The following is a 24,444-nucleotide window of genomic DNA, read 5'->3' as shown; positions in this document are numbered from 1 at the left end:
TCCTGACCGTAAATAATCATTAAATAATTAAAACAGAGGCTTAAGAGCACTCTGGGAGGGCTATCACAGTGAAGGAATAACATTATCACCGACATATCTGAGCACTCGGGGAAAGAGAAGTCCTACCGCCCAGCGTAGAGAAGGCCTTCCGCCCAGCGTAGAGGAGAAGTCCTACCGCCCAGCGTAGAGAAGGCCTTCCGCCCAGCGTAGAGGAGAAGGCCTACAGCCCAGCCTAGAGGAGAAGGTCTACCGCCCAGCCTAGAGGAGAAGGCCTACCGCTCAGCCTAGAGAAGGCCTACCACCCACCCTAGAGGAGAAGGCCTACCGCCCAGCCTAGAGAAGGCCTACCACCCACCCTAGAGGAGAAGGCCTACCACCCACCCTAGAGGAGAAGGCCTACCGCCCAGTCTAGAGGAGAAGGCCTACCGCTCAGCCTAGAGGAGAAGGCCTACCGCCCAGCCTAGAGAAGGCCTACCGCCCAGTCTAGACTGGCTGTTTGGGGACAGAAGGCCTACCACCCAGTCTAGACTGGCTGTTTGGGGACAGAAGGCCTACCGCCCGTCTAGACTGGCTGTTTGGGGACAGGAGGCCTACCGCCCTGTCTAGACTGGCTTTTTGGGGTCAGAAGGCCTACCGGTTGTTTGGGGAGTAGCATCACAGATGTACACTTCAAGTAATTTCAGGTATGTCAAATAAACAATCAATATAAATCATCAAAAATATTATAGATCTGTTTTCATACCAAATGAGGAACATCTTTAAAGGATGTCATACAAAAGATAAAAAAAACTTCCAGGAACCATGGAAATGTTTTGATTGGCTGTGAATGCTAATGCTAAATTATGGGATGTAGCAAGTCTGCAAACACACAAAAAGGGAAACAATTCAAACAAGCGACGGCAAATAAAATAGAAAAAAATCAAAGACGTCTTCAATCGACAGTACGGACTACAGTACAGGACAGTGCTACATCCCACATACCAACAGCGCTTCACTAAAATACATTTCATGGTCCTTGCATATAGAATTGTGCAGCTACATTTCAACCCAGGAAATGTAGGCAGGCTTCATGTGAAGTTACGAAACATATACAAATATAATTCAGTATATAATTTGTATAAGAGAAAATAATTATCAAAACTATGGGGGTGACATCACATTCTATATGCTTTTGTAAAAGGGGGGGGGGGGGGGGGTTCAGAGCTCGAGTAAGGAGGGGGGGGGGAGAGGGGAGGGGAGAGAGATGAGAACGATGACATCACAAAGGCCCCGGTTTACCACCACATGTCACATGACCTAACCAGTGGCTTCGTGATTGGCCATCATCATAACGAGTATAAAACACACTGGACATATGGAACGTTTGCGGTACTGACCGCGTTGCCAGATTGGGCCAGGTTGGACGGGATATCTCTCCCAATCTGGCAACACTGCCCACGGACATCCACGTGATGGTGGCCAAAGGTTGCTCACAGTAATGCTGAGCTCAGGGCGCCCTGACGGAGGGCGGCGGTGAACCGGTTCAGAGTTCAGACCTCAAATATAAAAACACTCAAGTAAAACACCACAGGGGTCCACCACGACATCCTCTCTGCCCCAGAGGGCACTTCAGTTACCAAGAACGACTTGAAACACATTACAGTGACATGTAATAACATCTGCTTCAAAAAAACAAACGTGTTACCCTGCATCACAAACGCTACCAGTGACGACGTTGCCTTATAAAAGGTGGCGGTCTAGTGGTACCTCCCAGGGTAAGGCCTGGGTAGACCAGGATGAACCCAGCTCTTCTCTCAGGTCTGGACCTGCCGCCGACCGCCTCTGAGGTCTGACGGAGACCCACTAGACTATGAAGACACACTACACTACCACACAGACGCTATTCAGAACCGGAAGGGGGGGAGGAGGGGGGTTGACTAGGACCACTGAGTCGGTGCCACTAAGAATATCCAGACGGTTGAATCGGAATCCTGAGGGGGAATTTTACTTTGAAGCCGAGCAACAGGATGTGAGGCACCGCTGTTCACCTGCGGGGCCGTACGTTTATTCACCATCTTCGCTGACCGGTTAACCGTGTACGGCAAAGAGCAGGGCAAGAGCTAGGACTTAAAGAGCAGATCTAGGACTTAAAGAGCAGTTCTAGAGCCAGGATTCAAAGAGCAGTTCTAGAGTAGCAGGTCAGAGTTCGGAGCCAAGAGTCAAGCAGACTAGCTAACAGGTATGTAAATGTAAGCTAGCTGAAGTGTCTAATGTGAAACACAGTGGATGTGTTTGGCTGGACAGGCTGCTGTGGCGCTGTGTTCATCCTTATACCTACTCAACTACATCATCACTTATCACTATGCCAAAGGTTAGCCCAGCTGTAGCTCCACCGCTAGCCAACACTACAGGAAGGTTAGCCCAGCTGCAGCTCCAGCGCTAGCCAACACTACAGGGAGGTTAGCCCAGCTGTAGCTCCAGCGCTAGCCAACACTACAGGAAGGTTAGCCCAGCTGTAGCTCCACCGCTAGCCAACAGTACAGGAAGGTTAGCCCAGCTGTAGCTCCACCGCTAGCCAACACTACAGGAAGGTTAGCCCAGCTGTAGCTCCACCGCTAGCCAACAGTACAGGAAGGTTAGCCCAGCTGTAGCTCCACCGCTAGCCAACACTACAGGGAGGTTAGCCCAGCTGTAGCTCCACCGCTAGCCAACACTACAGGAAGGTTAGCCCAGCTGCAGCTCCAGCGCTAGCCAACACTACAGGGAGGTTAGCCCAGCTGTAGCTCCAGCGCTAGCCAACACTACAGGAAGGTTAGCCCAGCTGTAGCTCCACCGCTAGCCAACAGTACAGGAAGGTTAGCCCAGCTGTAGCTCCACCGCTAGCCCCGCTCCATGAACGTTAGCCAAGCTGTAGCTCCACCGCTAGCCACGCTCCATGAACGTTAGCCAAGCTGTAGCTCCACCGCTAGCCACGCTCCATGAAGGTTAGCCCAGCTGTAGACAGGTAATCTCCTTGACAAGCATATGAGCAGAAACACCAGCAGGAAGTGACATCACATCCACAGGTTTCTTCCTGTGCTCCTATAGGCCTGAAGAGGTTCCAGGTACTGCTGCCGACCCGACAGGTCATCTAAATTGGCGTGTTCACACTGTGGCGCAGCTAGACAGGGGACCCCATAGGCTCTGTGGCGCAGCTAGACAGTGGACCCCATAGGCTCTGTGGCGCAGCGAGACAGGGGAACCCATAGGCTCTGTGGCGCAGCTAGACAGGGGAACCCATAGGCTCTGTGGTGCAGCTGGACAGGGGACCCCATAGGCTCTGTGGCGCAGCTAGACAGGGGAACCCATAGGCTCTGTGGCGCAGCTAGCAGGGGAACCCATAGGCTCTATGGCGCAGTTGGACAGGGGAACCCATAGGCTCTGTGGCGCAGCTAGACAGGGGAACCCATAGGCTCTGTGACGCTGCTAGACAGGAGACTCCATAGGCTCTGTGGCGCAGCTAGACAGGGGAACCCATAGGCTCTGTGGCGCAGCTGGACAGGGGACCCCATAGGCTCTCAACCAGGGCCTCATTAGGACGGGGGGTCTGGGGCCAGCGGGAGCAGGTCTGGACTCTGCTGAACTGAGGTACATGGACTTCATCTCGGAGCTTGTCAGTTATTCTTCTTTCTTTTATAATATTATATTCTCTTGGAGATAAAATGTGCTCTTCGTCTTCTGTACAAAAATAACTTAGAAAAACACGCAGAGTGTCGAACTGTTCCGTAGACGAGATCCTCGCCTTGACCTTCGACCTCCCAGGGTCAGGTGACACCGTCGTCTCCACGACGATTTTGGCAGCTCGTGTGTGTGTGTGTGTGTGTGTGTGTGTGTGTGTGTGTGTGTGTGTGTGTGTGTGTGTGTGTGTGTGTGTGTGTGTGTGTGTGTGTGTGTGTGTGTGTGTGTGTGTGTGTGTGTGTGTGTTAGAGGGCGGTCTCTTCGGAGGGGTGGGGGCTCAGGGTGGTGGAGGCCCGGGGGGCGGCCAGGCCGGCCTCCACCAGCTTCTCCCCCGCCCCCTTGCGCCCCCCCACCTCCTCCTCCACCTCCTCCTGGTTCTCCTTCTGGGCCGTCAGGTAGGGCTGGGCGTCCTTATGCTGAGGACCACAGCGCACGTTAGCCCTTAACCTAGGGACCCTTACCTCAACCTAGGGACCCTTACCTTAACCCTCAACCTAGGGACCCTTACCGTAACCTAGGGACCCTTACCTTAAAGGGTAATTCCGGTGTAAAATGGATCTGGGATATGTTTTGCATGATAACGAGTTGAAACGTTCGTTTTGGAGCACAAAAAACGCATAGAGACGCTTTCTTCAGTTGGCTGTTTTTAGCCGATTCTATCAAAACACTATAAACTTGGAACGATGGGGGCAGTGGTTATGGTAAAAACTAAATCGCTATCTTAAACCACTTAATAGGCTAAAAGTAGCCCGACACTTCTTTGGTAGTATAATAAGGGTCTTAACATATAAAACGAGGAATTGAGAACTTTGTAAGTGTACAGATTGTTTATTCAAAAGGACATTTTATACACACAATACCATCAGTAGATCACCCGTCGACGCCATTTTGTTTTTAAGACTCGATAGGTAGATTGATGAACACAGAGATTGTGACATCCGTCAGCAATCCGTCCTTTTTAATAAACAATCTGTACCCTTACAAAGTTCTCAATGCCTCGTTTTATATGTTAAGACCCTTATTATACTACCAAAGAAGTGTCGGGCTACTTTTATCCTTTTAAGTGGTTTAAGATAGCGATTTAGTTTTTACCATAACCCTTCGTTCCAAGTTTATAGTGTTTTGATAGAATCGGCTAAAAAAAGCCAACTGAAGAATGCGTCTATATGAGGTTTTTGTGCTCCAAAACGAACGTTTCAACTCGTTATCATACAAAACACATCCAAGATCCATTTTACACCGGAATTACCCTTTAACCTAGAAGCCCTTGTTTCAACCCTCAACCTAGGGACCCTTACCGTAACCCTCCACCTAGGGACCCTTAACCTTTAACCTTTACCCTACCCAGGCCTTACCTTGTGGCCCAGTGGGGTCACGCAGCACAGCTTCTCCTTGTAGCGCTCGGGCAGGAAGAACAGCAGGGTGCCCAACACCGGGAACACCGTCCCGGGGGTCAGGTCCTTCTCCTTCATGGGCCCTGACACACACACACACACACACATTACATCGTAGACCACACACACACACACATTATTCCAGGTAGAGAGTGGGTGAGTGAGCGAGTATAGAGTGAGCGAGTAAAGAGAGATCATATAGTGACTGAGTTTAGAGTGACTGAGTGAGTATAGAGCGAGTATAGAGCGAGCATATAGCGAGCATAGTGCGAGCATAGAGCGAGTATAGAGCGATCATAGACTGAGTATAGAGCGAGTATAGAGCGAGTATAGAGCGAGTATAGAGCGAGTATAGAGCGAGTATAGAGCGAGTATATAGTGTACCTGTGATCAGGCTGACCAGCAGCCCCACCAGCACCACGGTAGCAGAGTTGTGGGCGCTGTACCACATGTAGGACAGGTTGTAGATGGCCTCCACCCCACTGGACCTGAACACACACACACACACACACACAGACACACACACACACACACACACACACACACTTTAGTCCCACCCACTCCTACATACACACCTAGATATACATATATACCTTTAGACATAGTGTTGCGACAAGCGCACGTTTCGTACTGCAGGGGGGGCGTCTTTACCTAGTCTTGTTCGTCATGGCGCTGACCAGCGTCGTCATGGCAACCGTCGTCATGTTGCCCAGGAGGGGCGGGGCCGTCGTGTTGGCGTACGGCAGGAGGTCGGGGCCGGGCAGACGCATCACGAAGCTGCCGATCCCGATCCAGAAGGCCATGGCCAAACCTGAGAACAGGCCCACCAGAGCCCCCTGGGGGAGAGGGAGGGAGGGGGGGGGGGGGGGGGGGAGAGAGAGGGAGGGAGGGGGGAGGAGGGGGGGGGGGGGGGAGAGAGGGAGGAGAGAGGGGGAGAGCAAGGGAGGGGGGGAGAGAGAGGGAGGAGAGAGGGGGGAGAGAGAGAGAGAAAGAAAGGACTATGAAGCACTGAGGAACTCTAGTAAATTAGAAAGAACCAGCGAGTGTTCCAGTTACTGGTGGTCCAGGGGAGGCAGAACCCCCAGACAGCAGAACCCCCCAGAGAGGAGAACCCCCCAGAGAGGAGAACCCCCCAGAGAGGAGAACCCCCCAGACAGGAGAACCCCCCAGACAGCAGAACCCCCCAGACAGCAGAACCCCCAGACAGCAGAACCCCCCAGACAGGAGAACCCCCCAGACAGGAGAACCCCCCAGACAGGAGAACCCCCCAGACAGGAGAACCCCCAGACAGCAGAACCCCCAGACAGCAGAACCCTCCAGACAGCAGAACCTCCAGACAGCAGAACCCCCAGACAGCAGAACCCTCCAGACAGCAGAACCCCCCAGAGAGGAGAACCCCCAGACAGCAGAACCCCCCAGACAGCAGAACCCCCAGACAGGAGAACCCCCCAGACAGGAGAACCCCCAGACAGCAGAACCCCCAGACAGCAGAACCCCCTGACAGCAGAACCCCCAGACAGCAGAACCCCCAGACAGGAGAACCCCCAGACAGGAGAACCCCCCAGACAGGAGAACCCTCCAGACAGGAGAACCCCCAGACAGCAGAAGCCTCCAGACAGGAGAACCCCCCAGACAGGAGAACCCTCCAGACAGCAGAACCCTCCAGACAGCAGGACCTCCTTACCGTGGAGTTGGCCCAGGGGAAGAACATTCCGAGGCAGAAGAGGCCCAGTAGGGGTCCTCCCACCATGCCGAAGATGCTGAAGGCCGCCTGCAGACAGGGGAACATTCACTCATTCACCCTGTAGTCCAAGACAGGTCCTCTCAGGCCCCAAAATAAAACGTGACAACATCTGAACACACTGGGGCGCCAGAGGGCTCCATGGGTTCTAAACTGTACTTTAACAGAACCTTTATAATACGTCAAAGATCCCTCCACTCACCTGGAGAACCGAACCCATGAGGGAGGCGACGTAGGCCATGGCCAGACACACCAGACCGTAGCCAAGGGCTGGGGACACAGAGAGCACCGTCACGACCAGACACCAGGGGGCAGTGCCCTGCTATACACTACATAGACACCAGGGGGCAGTACCCTGCTATACACTACATAGACACCGGTGGGCAGAGCAGCATCAACACTGACCTAGAGCCTTGGAGAGCAGCGTAGCTTTGGCTTCAGTCATGTTTGGGAAAAAGGGCTTGATAAGGTCCTCCATGGTTACTGTTGCTAGGGAGTTAAAGGCCGAAGAGATTGTACTGGGGGGGAAGATATAATATATATATATATGTACACAAACAATACATATACAATGAATCGCCTATGGTGTAACTACTACTCCTATAATACCAGCTATACAATATATAGTTGTGTAATAAACCGTTACCTGAGAGCTCCGCTGAAGAGGCAGGCCACGAAGAGACCAGGCAGACCCGGCAGGTCTCTGAAGACGTCCATCACGAAGTAGAGCACCATCTACAGGCAGGAGGGGCACAGGATTCCTCAATCATCCAGCGGCTCTTCACATTAAGAGCGCAGCGCCCAGCGTCTCTTCACATTAAGAGCGCACAACCCAGTGTCTCTTCACATTAAGAGCGCAGCGCCCAGCGTCTCTTCACATTAAGAGCGCACAACCCAGTGTCTCTACACATTAAGAGCACAGCGCCCTGCGTCTCTACACAATAAGAGCACAGCGCCAAGCGTCTACACAATAAGAGCACAGCGCCCAGTTTCTCTACACAATAAGAGCACAGCGCCATGTGTCTGGTGCTGAGACACTGACCTGGTTCTGACCTGGTCTTCACATTAAGAGCGTGCTGAGATATTGACCTGGTCATCACATTAAGCTGGTGGTAGAGACACTGACCTAGTCTTCATATTAAGACCGTGGCTGAGACACTGACCTGGTCCTTGTCTACACAATAAGAGCGTGGCTGAAACACTGACCTGGCTTCACAATAAGAGCGTGCTGAGACACTGACCTAGTCTTCACAATAAGAGAGTGGCTGAAACACTGACCTGGTCCTTGTCTTCACAATAAGAGCGTGGCTGAAACACTGACCTGGCTTCACATTAAGAGTGTGCTGAGACACTGACCTAGTCTTCACAATAACAGCGTACTGAGACACTGACCTGGTCCTTGTCTTCACAATAAGAGCGTGCTGAGACACTGACCTGGTCTTCACAATAAGAGCGTACTGGGACACTGACCTGGCATCACAATAAGAGCGTGCTGAGACACTGACCTGGTCCTTGTCTTCACAATAAGAGCGTGCTAAGACACTGACCTGGCTTCACAATAAGAGCGTGCTGGGACACTGACCTGGTCCTTGGTCTTGACGTAGCCCTTGTCCAGAGGGCTGTCCTCTCCGTAGCGGGCGAACATCACAAGCCCCATGAGACAGCCCAGAGACAGAACGATCTGCTGGCACGGGAACACCACGTAGCAAGACCTGGAGAACACGCGGAACATGGAGAACCTTATTCAACCACCAGGAGAACCTTATTCCACCTCCAGGATATTAGTGTAGGGTAGAGTGAGAGTGGTGTAGAGTAGGGTTAGGGTGGTGTATGATGGTGTTGTAGGAGTAGGATAGGGGTAGGGTGATGTAGGCCTGAGTAGGTAGGTGTAAGCTAGAGTCCGGTGGTGTAGGCCTGAATAGGGTGGGGAGGTGTTGGGTTGGATAAAGCTATCGGTAGCTGGGGTAGAGCAGAGGTTGGTGGTGTAGGGTGGTGTAGGCTAGGATAAAGCCATAGGCAGCTGGGTGGGTGGGGTAGGCCTTACATCACAGCCTCCCTCTCCGTCCTGGAGCTCAGGTAGCGTTGGACCTGGGCCTGGTTGACTCCGTACAGCGCCAGCATCAGGAAGACCCCGCCCACGCCCAGCGTCCAGAAGGTGTGCCTCTCCAGGGGGTCGGGGTTCAGGCTGCGACCACGCATCCATCCAGGAACATTAGTCACGTATAGCGGAAGGTATTCACACATAGCCGGGGTAGCAGTACCAAGTCTTTATGCAGCAATACATCGCAGTGGAAGCATTAGCAGTGGTAGCATTAGCAGCGGTAGCATTAGCATTAGCAGCGGTAGCATTAGCATTAGCAGCGGTAGCATTAGCATTAGCCGCGGGAGCATTAGCATTAGCAGCGGTAGCATTAGCAGCATTAGCATAATTAGCACCAGCAGCAGTAGCATTAGAACTAGTAGTAAGACCACCAGCAAAGTAAGATGAGCAGCATTGGCTATATTACGAGCCGAGTAGTGGCGTCCTTACTCCAGGGAGGCGATGCGGCTGCCGTTCATGGCCTTCCTCCACACCTCGGAGATGCCCCCGGCCTGGCTGGTCCCCACCACGATGACCGCCAGCTGCCCGGCGAACATCACCACCGTCTGGAACACGTCCGTCCAGATCACCGCCTTCAGACCTCCCTGGACCACAAACAGCCACGCTTCAGGTTAGTCTGGTGAGTCAGGCACCCGCTACGGTCTAAGGAGAGGCTAAAGCTAAGGGTCAACGTTAAGCTAAAGCTAAGGGCTAACGTTAAGCTGAAGCTCAGGGCTAACGTTAAGCTGAAGCTCAGGGCTAACGTTACGCAAAAGCTAAGTGCCAACATCAGGCCTGAGATAAGTGCTAACATCAGCTCCAAGTTAAGTGCTAACGTCAGGCCCCAGGTTAAGTGCTAACATCAGGCCCAAGTTAAGTGTTAACATCAGGTCAAAGCTTAGGGCTACCATTAGCCTGAAGCTACATGCAAACATCAGGCCCAGGCTAAGGGACAGGGTGGATATTTCAGTGCCTTACCAGTGCAGTGTACAGTGTGCACACAAGGCCCATAGCCAACACCGCCCCCCAGAGGTCAAACCCAGTTACTGCAACACAAAACCAAAACAAAGGTTAAAAACACCCCAGTTGTTGGGTATGTTAAGGCATAGTTCTTCAGGTTCTCCTGGTGGTCGTACCTGCGTTGAGGGCCAGAGCGGGGGCGTACAGCACCACCCCCATGTAGATCACCTGGGCGGGACAACAAATCAACATGGCGCTCTGCACACAGCCCTCAGTATGCACGCTCATAAGCGTTGTGCGTTAGTTACCATCTGGAAGATGAAGGTGATCGTCCCACAGATCCGGACCGTCTTGTTGAAGCGCAGCTCCAGATACTGAGCAGGGAGACACAACTCAACACTCACCCCAGAGGGACAACACAACCCTGAACCACAACACAACACTGAAGCAGAGGGCTGGGGAGGCTAACTGGGAGGGCTAAACGGGGTATTGCTATCTGGGTAGGGCTAACTGGCGGACGCTATCTGGGTAGGGCTACCTGGCTGATGCTATCTTGGTAGGGCTAACTGGCTGATGCTATCTGGGTAGGTCTAACTGGCTGATGCTATCTGGGTAGGGCTAACTAGCTACTGCTATCTGGGTAGGGCTAACTAGCTGATGCTATCTGGGTAGGGCTAACTAGCTGATGCTATCTGGGTAGGGCTAACTGGCTGATGCTAACTGGGTAGGGCTAACTGGGTAGGGCTAAATGGGTAGGGCTAACAGGTCATTGCTGACCAGGTAATGCTAACGTAGCCATCTAGCTGATATTCAGTACCAGTAAGCGATGCTATCTAGGGGTAAGCTGGCGGCTAGCTAGGGGTTAGCTGGCGGATAGCTAGGGGTTAGCTGGCGGCTAGCCGCGGCCTACCTCGTAGGCGCTGGACAGGCGCAGGCGGTAGAAGACGGGGATGAAGACGTGGGCGGGGATGAGCAGCCCCAGGAAGTATGAGCAGCCCAGGAACCAGTACTGCGTGCCGAAGGTGTACACCTCCGACGGCGCTCCCAGGATGGCCACGGCCGACTGGAAGGTGGCCAGCAGCGACAGCGACACGGGCAGGCAGCTCATGGAGCGGTCCGCCAGCAGGAACTCCTGAGGACAGAGCGCACGTCAGACCACCGCCGCCCCCTGCTGGGCTGGGGGCTGTACTGGGAGCGTCTGGACACCATAGCCCCCTGTTGGACTGGGAGCGTCTGTACAACCCCCCAGTCAGATCAGCGGAGGTGCAGAGGGCAGGATGTCTGCTCCAGCCCCAACGGTTACGGGCTCCAAACCCAGAGGTCCGTCGTCCCCCTGGAGGCATCACTGAGCAGGAAGCCCTCACCTGTGCGCCGTCTCACCTGCGTGGTCCGCTGGCGCCCCCCGGAGAAGGCGTAGAAGAGGCCGATGCCCGTCGACGCCACCAGCAGCAACGCAAAGATCACATAGTCCACCGTGCTGAAGTGCATCTGGACTACGTCTCCCATGATGCAGCTGGAGAGGGCGGGGGAGCGCGGGAAAGCTGTGGGCGGCTCAGTACAGCCAAGTTAGCTCCTCTCCATAAACTCCCTGAGAAAGAGACAAACTGAGATCATTACAAGCTTCCATTGTTGACAGTAATGGTCCTCACAGAGCAGAGATCTAGTGGATTTGAGCGGGCTTGAGACCGGAGGTGAGCTGTGAGATTACCCCGGCCTCGAGAGGATGGCCTTATTGCTCATCATAGTACACTGTTTCAAGCTGCAGTCGATTCGACATGTCCTATGGGTTAGTAGTACTTTTAGTTTATAGTTTACAGTATGTCGTTTATGTTTCTGTATAAGAACGTGTTAGAGGGTGAGACAGAGATACCGATATAGAGAGACGGAGACGCACAGAGACAGATAGACAGAGGAGAAAGACAGGAAAGAGACAGACAGAGGGTGAGAAGAATAATGAAAGAAAATAAAGAAAGAGACAGAAAGACAGAAAGACAGAGAGAGAGAAGGGAGAGCCGGTCTTACCTGTTCTGTGGAGGTGACTCACTGTGCAGCCGGTGCCTCTTTAAACGTCCTAAAAGGGGGTCAGTCCGGGTCCAGGTCTCTGCTCAGCGCCTCCCTGGGGGACCAGGAGAAGAGTCAACCTCACCGCTCTCACCCCACAGGAGAGCACAGCATGGTCCAGCATGCTCTGAGAACAAGAGACCCCCCCCCCTTCTCTCCTAGCTTCCTTCCCTCCCCGCCAAACAACCCGACTCCCTCTCGAGTTGGACGAGGATGATCACGCAGGATCCCTGTGTGAAGCGTGGAGCTCGAATGACCTCCATCACCAGAGGGCCACCCCCCCCCCCCCCGCCCCTATGTAGCCCAGCACGCTACCTAGCGTAACATGCTACCTAGCGTAATTCTACCTAGACCACCAAGTGAAATGTCGTTGCAAAAGACGGTCATTGTGGACGGCAAACTGTACGAGCTGCATGTGGCAGTCCATGTGCACCATGTAAACAGGCTCACGGAGTTATGCCGGGTAATGAGATCCATGTTGTGAAACGGGAATACCTGTCCGTCATGGCTGCGCAGGGGAGGGCTGTGTTGTTAGTACCCCCCGCGGTGAGACCCCGTACCGTGAGTACCTACACTGTTACACACAATTGAGGTCTCTTCCTGGTGATCCCTTCAGCGCCGGGTTGTCAAACTGTGTGAATGAACTGCTGGCTTATGCCGAGTTGGGTCAAACATGCAGCGAGGTCGATTCCTGCATCTCAATACAAGATCCCTATGACCTAGTTAACCATACTGCCCGCTAGGCTAACATCTGACCAGTTAACCATACTGCCCGCTAGGCCAACATCTGACCAGTTAACCATAGCCTACTAACAGCTAGGCTAATGTCATACCAATTAACCATACTAAACACTAGACTAGGCTAACCAGTTAACCATACTAGACACTAGCCTAGGTTAACCAGTTAACCATACTAATGGCTATGCTGACATCTCAACAGTTAACCATACCAACCACTAGGATTGGCTTACCAGTTAACCACACTTATCTCTGGGCTTTCTTCTCAACCATTTAACTATTCCAACCACCTGATGCGGGCCATCTGCACAAAGTCCATAAGCTGTAAAAGACTAAATAGTACAAAAGTCATGTGTCTGCATGTTTCTTCCATGCGAAGGTTGAACTTTGTGAAACTATCTCCGTCCCATCCTGGAGCTCTCCTCCGTGTTCAGTTACATGATCATCTAGTAACTGAGCAGACACTTTTATCCAGCGTGACTTTCAAGTCAGGCATCAAGCAAAGCAGGCAACCAAAATAGTGGCTCGAGTCAAGCATTGAAAGAACAACACCAGAGTGCAGAGCAGCAGTAGGTATAAGAACGGATTTTGACGCTTTAATCCAAAGCAATTTATAACGGTTCATACACACATACACACACCGACGGCAGAGTCAACCACGCAGGCCGACAGCCAGCTCGTCAAGAGCAGTTAGGGTGAGGCGTCTCGCCCAGGTACACCTCGACACTTAGCTAGGAGGAGCAGGGCATCGAACTAGCAACCTTTCGGTTAGAGGTCATCATCCTACACTACCTCCTAAGTTACGGCCGCCCGAGTAGTACCAACAGTTGCAGTAGATCACTGTCCTTCACACGGAGTGGACCACTCTCAAGGCGTCCTCTAGACCTGTCGCCAGGCCTCCTCTAGACCTGTCTCCAGGCCTCCTCTAGACCTGTCTCCAGGCCTCCTCTAGACCTGTCTCCAGGCCCATCTCCAGCCCTCCTCCATACCCGTCTCCAGACCCGTCTCCAGACTGCCCTTTACAGCAGAGCAGCCTGCTGGGTCGACCCGACGTACCACAGGCTGACCCTGTTCTCCTTGGTAACCACTGGTCCCCACCCCACCGCTGGTTCACTCACAGCCTTCCAGAAAGAACAGAGAAACAACCACAGAAAGACAAGGAATCATTCTGTGATCGTTCTGCGTTCACAATGAAATGCACTCAATACCAAATAATCATTTCTGACCAACAGCTGAGAGTGTGTGAGAGCCGCGACTGAGACACACACGAAAACATATGAAATATCGAACCTCAAGATGGTTGGACCGAGTGGCTGAAGTCCACACGAGTTCCAGCTCGCTCAGAGAAGAGAATATAACTAATTCAAACAAACAAAAGGAGGTTCAGATGTTTCAAAGGATAAAGAACAGAGACTCACCGACCGAGACGCACGGCAGGTCGGCTGCGTGTGATGTCACGATCATTACACACTAGCCACAGCACAGAGAGGTTTAAAAAAAAAAAAAAGGGTCAGGGAAGCTATCGTTCCCCAGGCAACGCCCAGGCAGGGACGGTGATTGGCCCTCGGTTTACTTAGTAGGGGTGGCTAGGCTGCTAGCGTTAACCGTTAGCCCTCTGTCTGCCTGAGGGTGTAGCTGGAGGATGAGATAGCCTGGGGAGCTCGGCTGATTGAAGAGATAGTCAGAGAAAAGGGAGGCTTTACGTGTGAGAAGATTTACAGCTGTGGCAGATAACACAGGAGATACCATCCCCACAGCTAAAGCTACCATCCCTTCCAGCTGTTCCTAGCATCACCACAGCTGTTACTAGCAACCCCATAGCTATAACTAGCATCCCCACAGCTGTAGCCAGCATCCCCACAGCGGTTACTAGCATCACCACAGCTGTTACTAGCATCACCACAGCTGTAGCTAGATGGATAGAACACTCCGGTCTCTGACACACGTGTGACACGACGATCATCTAGTGCTTAATGACCCCTGGCCTGTGACTACAATCTTTGCTTACAGAGTAACAATAGATAGACCAAAATATCGTCTGATAAATAAATACAAACCGAAGGGAGGGGACACACACACACACACACCAAGGTCATTAATATGCATCAGACCAATCCTGGATAACTCCAGCCGCTCTGCTCCTAAACCCGCTGGTTACCATCTCTAACCAGGATACAGGACTAGTCAGCATAGCCTCTCATGCCGAGATAGGAGATAAGAGATTAGCAAAGTCATGAAGATATGACCCACCAGGAGGGCATGTGCATCACAATACGTTGTTTCACAGCTGAAGTACCCAAGAAGATCAGTCTCAAGGTGACCACATAAAACCAAAACAGATTTAGTCCAGCCCTCCTCCCGTGACACCAGGGCCTGAGGGTGGGATATGAACATTAACTCATCATGTGTCAACACCGAGATACTGAATGATTGGCGGCCTTATCTTTACTGATTAGCAGGGTTAGGACAGACACACATGCCACCACACCGCCCAATAGGAGTTGAATCTCGGGTTTCAAAACACACCTGCTGCTCCCCGGAACAAATCAGATTTAACAATGTCTAAAAAACATTGGATACGGTGATTGTCAATCAGCCGTTCGCCAGCTGGAGGCCTACCCATGACAGTTTGTTACTCAGTGGTTGTTCAAACATGACAGGACATCAGGGTCCATCTGCCCAGAGCCACTACTGGAGGCCTCTTCATTTCTAGTGCTTTCTCTCTCTCAGACAGCGATGAGATGATGGGTCTAAATAATGAAACAGCGATGGGGTTGTTTACACTTCCTCCATTCATTCAACTCTAAAGAAGGATAGATGAGAATCCCCGCCAAACGTTAACCTCGACCGACCACATGAGTAACCCATGTTACATGAGTAATCCGGTAACGTGAGTAACGTGGATCGTAAATTATGTTCACGATACAGGTTCGTTTCCACGTGCTGATCCTGACAGGTCCATAGTACCACTGGAGCACCCAACATTCAAACACATTAAAACACACGGCTGGGCCCCGCAGATCGTGACTCCCAGGCATCGACCACAGTATCAGTGTGAGGTTCAGGTCCCACAACAGCTGATTTCATTCATTCATTCCCACCCGACTGAGGGCCAGCCGCTGGCTCCAACGGAGCAGCACTAGACCTTTAACACATTAGACCTTTAACACCCAAGACCTTTACCACACGACCCCGGCATCACGGGACAGGTGGTCTCCCATGTGACGCTAACCGAGGCTAACCTCTCCCCGGACCGCACGGGTCCTCTCGCGGTAACCGACATATATCCGCCGGTCCACCTCCACTGTGTTATCACCGGCTGTCGGTATTCTTCCATTTAAACCACTAACCGTCAAACAAGCGGTGGGTAGGGGGGGGTATTACCGGTTGAAGTCGCCGTCATCCTCCGTGGATCCGACATCTCCAGCGTCTCGTGCAGGAGCAGTGCGACCGGAGCAGCGCGATGGGCGACGGACCGCCCCCTCGCTGCTTCAGGCAGACACGTGCTGCGGCGGGGGAGGGGCAGCGCTCAGCCAATCATAGGCCGCCATGAGCAGGACCAGACCCGAACCCGAACAGACGGAGAGGAACCCTTGACACCGCTCACAACAAACCGCTGTGCGTAATATATTTATCAAGTTACGCACAGTCCTGATGACGCGCTCCGTGATTAGAGCGCAGTGACGTCGCGGCATCACCTGAACGGGTTCTCTACTACGTCATGTGACGGATAACCAGGGAAACGGCGGTAGCGGCTGTATTTCGCATCATTCATTAATTTACTTTAAGATGACGATATCATTTTTTTGTGTATTTTTAAGACACCCAGCGGTGCAGATGCTATTCTCCCCTCCTGCACCCCCGGCCCCCCCTGGTGACTCACTCCCCTGACCCCCCCCCCCCCCCCCCCCCCCCCCCCCTTCCCAAGGTGACTCACTCCTTGACGGAACGGGCGCTCAGAGACCTCAGCCAATCAGGGGGAGAGGCCGTCGGAGACACAGGATGCTGCGGGCATGTTCTGTCACGAAACACTCACAGCGGCCCTGTGTAACCTGAACAGGCGTTCAGGACAGGACGGACAGGACAGGACAGGACGGACAGGACAGGACAGGACCTGCTCCATTAGGACCCAGTGCCTGCCGAGCCGGGAACGCCCTAGGGTTTCCAGGGCCGGTCGCACCTCCCCGGGGTTGACATGCAAAGACTTCACCACTTGATATTCTGAACAAGTTTATTGAAATATAAAGAGATCACTGTACATTATGGGGCTCTGTCCACGTCTAAAGAATGAGCAGGAACCTCCTCCCGCTCATCACTGAACACGAGGAGGAACCCGCTGCGCTCAGACCGGAGCGCCACACCGTGGTGCTCTCACGCCCCCAGGTGGTCACCCTGCATGGGGCAGGATGCTCCCGGTCGGTCTGCACCCTGCTGGAGGCGCCAGACTCAAACTGTTTAAATCCACCGCCCCGCCACGCCCCCGTCCAGCGCTGCGGTACCACTGCTGCCGGGGCGCCCCTGAGCCAGAGAGCGAGAAGACCCCTCATCCCCCTCAGCAGAACACACAGTATGTACAGAAACAGTCTGGGGGTCCCTACGCCCGCGGGCCCCTCAGTTGAGCTGGCGGACGATCTTGTTGACCTCGGCGCCCCTGAACCCGATCGCCCCCAGGTCCTTCATGACCCCGCCCTTGTCCCGGGCGGCGTGGCGCGCCACAGAGAGGCTGAAGGGCCGCAGGAAATTGTTGACCTTCCGGAAGTTCTTCCCAACGGAGTAGATCTCGTGGATCAGGTCCTCCAGGCAGATGATGCCGTGCTCGCCTGGTGGGGGGGGGGGGGGGGGGGGAGAGACACTAGGTGAGAACCAGGTGAGAACCAGGTAGGAGAAGGTTGTTTCTGGTTTGGTTTCGAGGTAAGTTAAGGCAGCAGACTCTCGCGAAATTGTAATAAACATCCCAGTCCTCAACAACTCACAACTACTAGTAACATTACTGTGAGCCCATCAACGTAATCGAAACATGCTCTGGACTGAATTGAGTTTATTAGGTTTGTACTCTGTCCCTCACACACAGACTTCTATCACAGACTATTTCCATATCGATATGGAAATAGTCTGATAGAAGTCTGTGTGTGAGGGACAGAGTACAAACCTAATAAACTCAATTCAGTCCAGTTTTATTGCAGGGAAGCGGTGGTTATACTTCTACAACTGTGTTATGCGCTATCCAACTGCGTAACCATGGAGCCCCTCGAACCCGGCTTATTAAGGTGAAGGCTGATTAGTTGAAACACTAATCAACCTTGTATTAGCAGGAACAAGGTTCCTGCTAATATTAATGGGGAAATAGTCAGTGATAAAATTAAGTTTGTTTTATTACAGGGAAGCACGATTAGGGGATGGCTAGAGAATAGTGTGTTTGTGTGTGTGTTATTGCAGTATAATTATGTTAAAGGTTTGATGTTGTCTTTTTGCACTATTAACATTTGGAGGATGGGGAAACGTTATTTCGTTCCTCTTTGGAAGTTGTCGCATTGTCGGTCTGAAAATAAATCCTTTTGACTTTGAAACAGATAATCCCCTGTTCCCGTTCAAGTGAGTCATTTAAACTTAGGCCGTTGAGCACTCATCCAAAGCGATGAACAATATTTCATATGTCAGAAGAAAGAGAAACCAAACGTCACTAAGTTAACCCAATCCCCGTAAACAAAGAGAGCTCGGTGAAGGCCCCGTCCACACGAGTGCGACCGTCAGAGGCACCTCGGACGTACCCAGGTGCTGCTCGATCAGGTTGTTGTCCGTCAGAGCCACCCTGCGCTTCTTGATCTTGGTCTGTCCTCTCTTCAGGATCAGCTCTCGGACCGACTTCAGGTTGGGGAACCTGTTGGAGGGGGGGGGGGGGGGGGCAGGGGTGAGTGAGGCTAACGGCTGACCAGCTAAGAACCTTCAACCACAGAATATCATACTTCTGCGGCAGGGTTGCCAGATTGGCAACACTGCCAAACTGCCCACACACATCCATTGGGTCAGATTTCCCCCCAATATGGCAACACTGATCTCAGGGCCATAACCATACGACAGTGTAATCAGTGTAGGGTAGATGGGTGTATACTACAGATTCAACCACACAATACAATATTATGTCTGAGTGGCGATACCATATGCATTGTGATTCTGTAAATTGTGAGACACAATTATGATTTTGCATGTGCAGTTTTGTCTTGCGTGGATTTAATGTACGGGTACGTTTAAATTGTTTATATCAATGCATGTTAGCCTGTTTGCCCCTACGGCTGGACCCCGGATACAGCTAGCAGCATGTTAGCATGTGCACCAGGACTACAGCTAGCAGCATGTTAGCATGTGTACCAGGACTACAGCTAGCAGCATGTTAGCATGTGTACCAGGACTACAGCTAGCAGCATGTTAGCATGTGTACCAGGACTACAGCTAGCAGCATGTTAGCATGTGCACCAGGACTACAGCTAGCAGCATGTTAGCATGTGTACCAGGACTACAGCTAGCAGCATGTTAGCATGTGTACCAGGACTACAGCTAGCAGCATGTTAGCATGTGCACCAGGACTACAGCTAGCAGCATGTTAGCATGTGTAACAGGACAACGGCTAGCAGCATGTTAGCATGTGTACCAGGACTACAGCTTGCAGCATGTTAGCATGTGCACGAGAACAACAGCTAGCAGCATGTGTACCAGGACGACTCACCCCCAGGCGACGTAGGGCTCCACCACCTTCAACATGGCCAGAGAGCTCTTGTTGATTTTGATGAAGACTCCGCTGAAGAGCTTCCTGAGCCGGAACATCTGGATGACGTGGCGGACCTTGGGGCTGACGCCTTTGATCCTGAGGAGGAGGAGGAGGGAGGAGCTTGAGACAGAGGCCGTGTGGAACGACACCTCAGTGGAGTCTGGGGACGGGTCCTCAACACGTCCATGGGTCATACAGCTCCGAAGAGGTTGATTTTGTAAGAGGTCACGGTTTGTTTTGTTTGTCACTCTTATGTGACAAAAAACACGTACAGCTGTGGCTGTACGTGTTTAGTTTAGGGCGGTGCCCTGTAATTTAATAGGTGGCATCAATGTCAGTAAACAATTACGGGATTTTTATGATTATGTCTATTGTGACCAAATGGAACCGGTTCCACTGTTGCTGAAACCAAGAGCCGAGGACTACTCGGAGCATAAAAAATGTTTGGTAAATAAATACCACAGAGAAAAATCTGCCGATCAGCATCTCTGTGGGAGTAGCTCTGTGATCGACAGGAAAGACGGATTCAGAGAAGGGGTCCAAATCGTCTCCTACAGGAAGCATCAACTAAAACTTGATTCGAGGATACGAGACGGGCGACAGTCATTTTCAACAACTTCCACTCAAACGGTGTCTCCTGGTGTCAGACAGGCTATACGTCAGGTCTACAGCCCCTGAGGCCTCCATCAATCACAGAGTAAACACCTATTATTATTTTATATATTTTTTCTATTAAGATATCTTACATTTTATATATCATTTTATATATCATAATATCACGTCCAAAAGCTCTGTGCGCCTCCGGATGGCCGTAGCGCGGGGAGCTCAAGTAGGGATTGGGCTTCGCGGGGTTTGTTTACTGGCGTTGCTATGGTAACCGGTCTTGTAAGGAAGCACGACAATTCTCGGCGCGACAATTCTCCCGCACAGAGCAGAACTGTGGCCTATTCTACACATTTTCATTATCATAATTATATTATTCATTTTTACTGAATTTGTTTTTTATTAGGAAAAACAAACACCGGTAATACCGTATACCGCGACAACCCTAGTTCAGCTCCATTCCTATAAGATCTAAGAATGAGTAGAAGTCCACTGTCAATGGTTTTATGGTCCAGTTGAAGCGGTTCCTGGTCGGCTGGTCTCGGCTCTACTCACTCTTTGATGCGCACGGCGAAGGCCAGCTTGTTCTTGGGGGGCAGGGCGGTGGGAGGGCGCTGCTTGAAGCGCCCGATGCGCGTCTCGTCCCGGCTGGCCCGGTGCCCTTCCCTCAGAATGTCCTCCAGCCTCTTGAAGCGGAGCGGCTTCCCCTTGGAGACCTGGAGGAGCCAACACAGGGCAGCGTCACGCACCCGCGGGGACCGAGTTCAGAGCCACCTCGTTGAAGGCCGGGGTTAGGCCTAAAATAATTTTGGTTTGGTTCCGGTTTCCGACCGACCCTGTCAATTTATGTGCGACCCAAATTATTTTATGAGCTTTATAAAAAAGAAATATTTTTTTCTGCAAACTATAATTACGTTTTGGTACAGCACCTCTTCGTTCTGTACAAGGATGAGCGCATTCTCTCGTTTTTAAATGAAAACAACCTACCTATCATTCGCTGCCGCTGGAAAAAATAAAATAAATTCCCAACCTACCCCTGACCTCAACTGACAACCAACGGGAACCAAACTTTTTTTTTTTTAGGCCTTATGAGACATTGTGTTCAAGGAGGCCTGCAGGGAGACCTGCAGACCAAAGGGGTTTGAGCTAGAACCTCTGGGCTGGGAGTCATACGTCTTGCATTTGTTTCTCTGCCGACTCCAACCTCTGACTCTGGTTAGAAGAGAGATTTGTTGTCTACAGGGAATGTGTTAACATAACGATCGTCAGTGCTTGGCACTTGGTTCTATGAACATCCTTACTGAACCGACAGATAATGGTTTCAACTTCTTCTGACAAATGTTCTTATTGTAGTCGCTTTGGATGGAGAATCAGCTAAATGTCAGTTCCCTTCCAATGGTTTACCAGTTAGGTAAACAAACTAGCCGTGTCTCTCTTGGCCAACAACAAGCTGGTTATATAACACTGTCTGCTCAGGATATCAGAGGAGCCAGAAGTTAAGTGTCAAGCTCAAAGCACAAACAACCGACCTAACGACACGTGAAGACGAGCCAATAGTCGGGTCTGCTGTGAAAATCAAAACAAAGCATCTACTTTGTAACCAGTACACAGGAGAGGGTAGGTTAAGAGTCCATAGTGGTACCCTGTGAATAACAGTAATAGCTTCATAGAGTTTACAACATTGATTATTCAGTTTAATGTCGTGATCATCACGAGTCTCGTACCTTTCTCTTGTCTAGCAGGGCGAGCTTAGCCTGCGTGGCCTTGATAGCCTGGTACGCCTTTCTCTTCTTCAGCAGATGCTCCGGGACCAGCTGGATCACCTTCTTCCTGCAGACCAGTTTAAAAAACAACATCAACAGAGACCTCACTGGACGTCGGGCGACGACACGAAACAGTTACACAACCAGCCGGCCGCCATAGATATAAGAATCCTTTAAGATGACAGGACGGTGACGTTGAGGTGCTGGAGAACACATGGTTTAGATTCTACAGATATCACAGCTATTAGTTCTACAGCTCCTCTCATGAGGCGGTAAACACAAGCACACCGACACTTTAGGTACCGAACTCGGCAGGACAAAATACAGATGCTACTCCTTCTATGTGGTCACGGTATTAGAGGCGTTCAGTTGTATCTTCCTCTGAATATAAGACGTGTGACGGGGTCTTCTGTGAGACCAGGGGCTGCTCTTGCTCGAAGCAACCCCGGCAGCAACATGTGAGCTTTAAACCCTAAAGTCTCCACCGACAGGACCCCATCCCGTCCCGAATCCAGAGCCCCACGGGTCGTGTGGACCGCCGAGGAGACGGAGCGGGAATCCGAGCAGGGAAAACAGAGGATGGACGCAGATATTGCCGTTCCAATGTGAAGAAGAATACTTACTCAGGTTCCGCCATCGTGGATGTTGAAGAGCGTAATGCAGCGGCGCGTCGCACGACAATGACGACACAGCGGCGCTCCGGGCACGCCCCTCAGAAATGTTTTTTTTATTTATTTTTTGCTGAATTAACAGAAAAAATATCTAGATTATACTACTATATTATTCGAACTATATTATTATCTTATTATAATAATTATTATTGGTTATTATCATTATTGTAATATAATAATATAATAAACATTATTGGTTATAGTATGTTTTTTTTGTTATGGTCTTATTAACCATTTAATCCTTTTCTAAATGGCCGAATTTATTTATTTCAATTCCACAGGATAAAGATACATCAGAAAAAAATCAGTAATCAGATTAGAGAACAGAATAATAAAGTTACATGAAGGCTTTCATATCATAGGATCATCTGTAACCCAGCACCCAGGCTGACATAACAAAGGATAAACTGTAACCAATCCCATGCAGGCTGTGTATTGAAAGAATCAGCGTGATAGCGAGTCCAGTATACGATGAGGTAGTTACTGTTAAGGTAGTCAAGTATGTTTAGTGTTAAGGTGGTCCGGTATGTCAAGGTACTTCCTGCAAGGCCGCCTTAATTCACGGGCTTACCTGTGTTGAAGACCCAGGGCCTACGACTATCAGGAGGCCTATCATACTGGCTCATGATATGAACACTGATACGAACACTCTCAGGCCCAGGGCCCAATGGCAGTTAATGCAGGCCTGCCTACATGATCTTAGATCTTGGATCCAGAAGCTGAACAACACTCTAAACTTCTGGGAGGAGTCGGCATAGAACCTGGGCAGGAAACTAGGAAGTGTGAATTACGCAGTGAGAGGGGCTCTATTACTCTTTAAAGAATCTTTATCTCCGGCGTTGGTGGCAGGATGTTTCTGCTTCCCGACGGCTAAAGTCACGGTATCAGTGCTGGCCGAGGTTGCCTTCGCTGTTGGCCAAGAAAGGAGCCACACCAGTTTTGGTTCCCCCAGCCATTGCCGGTAAAGATCCAACCCACATAAGGCCCGCCTACACAGCCCGGCCCCAGGCACACAATTGGTCAAAATAAATTTGAAGTAAAAGAAAATGGCACGCCCCAGTCCCCAAGATTTTAGTTTTTCTCCCATCAGACCATAAATGTTAATCTGATGTCTAATTAGTGAACCCACTTCCACCACAACTTCCTAAACATCCCCAGAGGACAGACACAGGGAGGGAGTTGGTTCTTCGGGAGAGCCTCCTCACTGTGTGGACCAACAAACAGTGAATGACGAGCTCCAGAAGAACCAAACCCCTCACCACAGAGCGCCTCCAGCTGTTGTTCCGTACGGGCAGGTGCGCCACGCTGATGTTCCCCAGCAGAGTCGGGACACGGGAGTCTTTTTGAAACATGGTATCGGTAAGGGATGTTTTAGTGAAGCCGGGAGAGACCGTTACCATGGCTCCACCGCTCAGAGCACTACGGTTCTTTGACAAGGACCCTAAACATTCCTCAAGTAGGGTTCTTTGACAAAGACCCTAGCCGTTGATTAAGTATGGTTGGTTCCTTAAGACAGACCCTAACTGTTCATTAATTATGGTTCTTTAACACAGACCCTTACCGTTCATTAAGTATGGTTCTTTAACACAGACCCTAACTGTTCATTGAGTATGGTTCTTTACCACAGACCCTTACCGTTCATTATGTATGGTTCTTTAACACAGACCCTTACCGTTCATTAAGTATGGTTCTTTAACACAGACCCTAACTGTTTATTGAGTATGGTTCTTTAACAAACGAAGCCAGACCCTAACTTTGACTATGATAATATGATGTGTTAAAAAGGAGAACTTCAAAAAGGCTTTCAGGAGCTGGAGCTGAGAGATCCAAGCCGGGATTCAGAGATCCGATGGTATCTCCGCTGTACGCATGCCTGCACCCAAGGCTTCTATTGTTTGTTTGTTTCAGGGTAATCAAAAATGAGGAAGTCAAAGAGGGCTGCTCGGGTCTTTGTTTTAACAGGCAAAGAAATGA

At 51.1% G+C, this 24,444-nt stretch overlaps 2 protein-coding genes across 2 annotated transcripts; both read right to left on the bottom strand.

The window, feature by feature from the left end:
• Positions 1 to 1,275: 1,275 nt before the first annotated feature.
• Positions 1,276 to 16,178, bottom strand: LOC130374057 (sodium-dependent multivitamin transporter-like). The gene is made up of 18 exons (XM_056580623.1): positions 16,055 to 16,178; positions 11,894 to 11,987; positions 11,252 to 11,459; positions 10,782 to 11,003; positions 10,180 to 10,245; positions 10,048 to 10,099; positions 9,890 to 9,957; positions 9,362 to 9,516; positions 8,876 to 9,016; positions 8,414 to 8,543; positions 7,478 to 7,566; positions 7,237 to 7,349; positions 7,034 to 7,101; positions 6,775 to 6,861; positions 5,742 to 5,926; positions 5,475 to 5,578; positions 5,052 to 5,173; positions 1,276 to 4,112 (listed from the first exon to the last, which is right to left on the bottom strand). The coding sequence occupies exons 3-18, from the start codon at positions 11,375 to 11,377 to the stop codon at positions 3,942 to 3,944; spliced, it is 1,899 nt and encodes a 632-aa protein (XP_056436598.1). The 5' UTR covers positions 11,378 to 11,459; positions 11,894 to 11,987; positions 16,055 to 16,178; the 3' UTR covers positions 1,276 to 3,941.
• Positions 16,179 to 16,872: 694 nt separating this feature from the next.
• Positions 16,873 to 22,497, bottom strand: rpl7l1 (ribosomal protein L7-like 1). The gene is made up of 6 exons (XM_056580635.1): positions 22,423 to 22,497; positions 21,761 to 21,866; positions 20,592 to 20,752; positions 19,392 to 19,529; positions 18,439 to 18,548; positions 16,873 to 17,490 (listed from the first exon to the last, which is right to left on the bottom strand). The coding sequence occupies exons 1-6, from the start codon at positions 22,434 to 22,436 to the stop codon at positions 17,282 to 17,284; spliced, it is 738 nt and encodes a 245-aa protein (XP_056436610.1). The 5' UTR covers positions 22,437 to 22,497; the 3' UTR covers positions 16,873 to 17,281.
• Positions 22,498 to 24,444: the final 1,947 nt, after the last annotated feature.

The sequence above is a fragment of the Gadus chalcogrammus genome, chromosome 21, assembly GCF_026213295.1.
Source record: "Gadus chalcogrammus isolate NIFS_2021 chromosome 21, NIFS_Gcha_1.0, whole genome shotgun sequence".
NCBI classification, from domain to species: domain Eukaryota; kingdom Metazoa; phylum Chordata; class Actinopteri; order Gadiformes; family Gadidae; genus Gadus; species Gadus chalcogrammus.
The sequence above is the reverse complement of the archived record's forward strand: the minus strand, read 5'-3'. Positions and strand labels throughout refer to the sequence as shown.

Coding starts and splice junctions, on each gene's coding strand:
- rpl7l1 (XM_056580635.1), bottom strand. Junction 20,753..21,760: donor CCCTGCTAGACAAGAGAAAG/GTACGAGACTCG, acceptor TGGCTCCTCCAG/GTCTCCAAGGGGAAGCCGCT. Junction 18,549..19,391: donor GAGCCCTACGTCGCCTGGGG/GTGAGTCGTCCT, acceptor CCCCTCCAACAG/GTTCCCCAACCTGAAGTCGG.
- LOC130374057 (XM_056580623.1), bottom strand. CDS start 11,377: ATGGGAGACGTAGTCCAGATGCACTTCAGCACGGTGGACTATGTGATC. Junction 8,544..8,875: donor ACGGAGAGGGAGGCTGTGAT/GTAAGGCCTACC, acceptor CGTGTTCTCCAG/GTCTTGCTACGTGGTGTTCC. Junction 7,567..8,413: donor ACGTCAAGACCAAGGACCAG/GTCAGTGTCCCA, acceptor TCCTGCCTGTAG/ATGGTGCTCTACTTCGTGAT.